General features: G+C 41.8%; 1 protein-coding gene across 1 annotated transcript in view; it reads left to right on the top strand.

Annotated features, from left to right (window-relative positions):
* mctp1b (multiple C2 domains, transmembrane 1b) overlaps positions 1 to 1416 on the top strand; it is a 30729-nt gene extending 29313 nt beyond the window's left edge. The window contains exons 17-20 of the mRNA XM_030767091.1: positions 461 to 570; positions 864 to 973; positions 1125 to 1222; positions 1330 to 1416. Of these exons, the coding sequence (XP_030622951.1) occupies positions 461 to 570; positions 864 to 973; positions 1125 to 1222; positions 1330 to 1401 (390 nt within the window). The 3' untranslated portion in view covers positions 1402 to 1416. The remainder of the gene's footprint in view (positions 1 to 460; positions 571 to 863; positions 974 to 1124; positions 1223 to 1329) is intronic.
* The last annotated feature ends 1222 nt before the right edge of the window (positions 1417 to 2638 follow it).

Below are 2638 nucleotides of genomic sequence, written 5' to 3'. Positions count from 1 at the left end.
GCAAGTAGTAAACCTCCTAATAGCAGAGCCCTATGGCTTTGTTTTCATAGGAGAATGAAGCCATAGGGCTCTTCTGTTAGTAGGTTTACTGCTTACTCTGAGATAACTAACTCTGAGTTTTCACTAAACCTGCTTTCTGGAATACCCTCCATGTCTAAAGATGAAGTGTTTACGTTATTGATCATGTGGACTGATGAAGAGTTTGGGTTACTGATCATCAGTTGAACATGGGAACTGTGTAGAAATGTAATATGCTGCTAACAGCTGGAGATGAATGGAGGCATGATAATTGTGAAATTCAAAAAGTGAAATTGTGAAATTTTTGTTTTTTAAAGGGAAAATTGAGGAGCGATGCAGGGTTTTGCCCAGGTTCGACATTCACTACGGAGTGCAGTTTAAGGAACACCAATGTTTGTTCAAATGAAAGCCCTCGTAATGTGTGAGTGTGTGTCTGTGACAGGACTCAGAGAAGATGGGCTTTATGGACAAGCTGTATGCCATCCAGGACGTGTGTATCAGCGTGCAGAGCGGGCTGGATGAAGTGGCATCGTATGGAGAGAGGATCAAGAAGTGAGTGATTTGGAGCTCCGCCCACATCCTACCCACATTACACAGTTTACCAGACTGTGGAAAACACATCATCATCATCACAGCTCTGAATTGGTCTGTTTGTTACCTTTGACCCTTACTACAGGGCAGTGCGACTCACACAGTACGGCACAGTACTGTCCACACAGTACGCTGCATGTTAGGGTTTAATGGAGATGGAATGAACAGGAGAGCAGTGCCCTGTGGCCAACAATACCACTCCCACTCTCAGACTGAGTCTCTCTCTCTCTCTCTCTCTCTCTCTCTCTCTGCAGTACTTTTAATTGGACTGTGCCTTTCCTTAGCTGGTTAATCGTTTTAACGCTGTCAGTGGCTACTCTGCTACTCTTCTTCATTCCTGTCAGATACATCGTGTTGCTGTGGGGTGAGTATAGCCTTTTATTTTTTTTTTCTAACTACCACTGCGCTGTCGGACATGGTGACAGTCATAGACTCCTCATAGTTCTGGTTTATAACAGTCGTTCTGGGGGAGGGGTTATTCTGAGGCTGTAACCATGCCACCATGATCCATGCAGGCGTCAACAAATTCACGAAGAAGCTGAGAAACCCGTACATGATAGACAACAACGAGCTGCTGGACTTTCTCTCCAGGGTTCCGTCCGACGTGCAGCTGGTAAGTGGCCTTGCCCTGTGTCCCTGTCTGTACCGACTGGACCTCATTCACTGCATTTAGAGTTACTGGTCTGCTCCTCACCAGCATCTCTGTGTGTGATCAAACAGGTTCAATATAAAGAGCTGAAACTGGAACCAGGCCAGAGTCCGAACAAGAGAAAACGAAACAACCCCTGCTAAGTTTTAATAACTATTTTAATGTCAAGTTTGAAAAGATTGCTTCTGTACCATTATTAATTTAAAACGCATTGTAAATATTGTATGGACTCACGATACTGAGCACATTGTAAACATTGTTAGTATTGCCAATATTGTTGTTATTGTTATTGTTGTTGTTGTTATTTGTTAAAATAACGGTTCTTGTATTGACCTGAGAAGAAAAAGTCCAGCAGATATATAACAGATATATATGTTGATTTGTTTTGGTTCTTCTTGCTATGCCTGTGTTTCATTTGGACGTTCCTAAAGTAGCAGCCTCTTTTTCAGTCAGAGGGCTCCTCAAAACTAACCGTAAGCAACTCTTCAGGGCAAGACACCAGGGACCTTGTCTACCTCTTCTTGTTTACTGGTTTACCTCTTCTTGTTTACTGGTTTACCTCTTCTTGTTCACTGGTTTACCTCTCATGGTGTACTGGTTTACGTCTAATGGTTTACTGGTTACTGTCCTATGGTCGTGATTCTTAGAGAGAATAGAGGAAGGCCATTCTGTCAGAGCCTGGTCCATTGAACAGAACCCAGGGCACTGACAGTGAGTCTGGATGGTCACCTGCTCTGGTCCCAGTAGTCCCAGTATCTTCATGTGTAATCCAGTTAGAACATGGCGGCAGAGCTCAGACTGGCATTTTGCTCTTAGCTTTTCAAGCCAAATATTCCCGTGCTATTTGATAGGATGTCAGTGTGACAGTAGAGGACAGATTTGAAGCATGTCTGTGAGCTGTCAGCTCTGCTGTAATTGCATAAAGGAAAGAGACTAGTTCCAAATGTTTCCCTGCAGGTGCAAGTTTTCTTATACGTCATTTAGTATTCTATGTATTTATAAACAACAGTGTAATGGTCTGTAACTCAGCGTACAAATGAATGCACAAAATTCATGTTTTATTACTGTGTTGGTCTGAGTTCTTAATGACATTGAGCATGTGATTTCTGAGCGCGCCTGTATTTCACATAAACATTCTCTCACTCCCACTGCCAATCTGTGTGCTTTCTGTTTTCAACATTATTTATTCCCTTATTATTTATCAGGTTGTCAAGTGACTTATGTTTGTAAGATAAAAATTTCCACCAAAATTTTGTTAAAAACTTGACAGTAATAGTTGAATGATCATATTGAAAACTGAAACAAAGACAAAGTGATAAAAACTGGAACAAAGTGATCAAATCTGTCTTTCTCCCAGGGATATATGTACTTTTTCCTGTG

This window comes from Chanos chanos, chromosome 3, assembly GCF_902362185.1.
Source record: "Chanos chanos chromosome 3, fChaCha1.1, whole genome shotgun sequence".
Lineage (NCBI taxonomy): Eukaryota > Metazoa > Chordata > Actinopteri > Gonorynchiformes > Chanidae > Chanos > Chanos chanos.
This window is presented reverse-complemented; position numbering and strand designations above follow the sequence as displayed.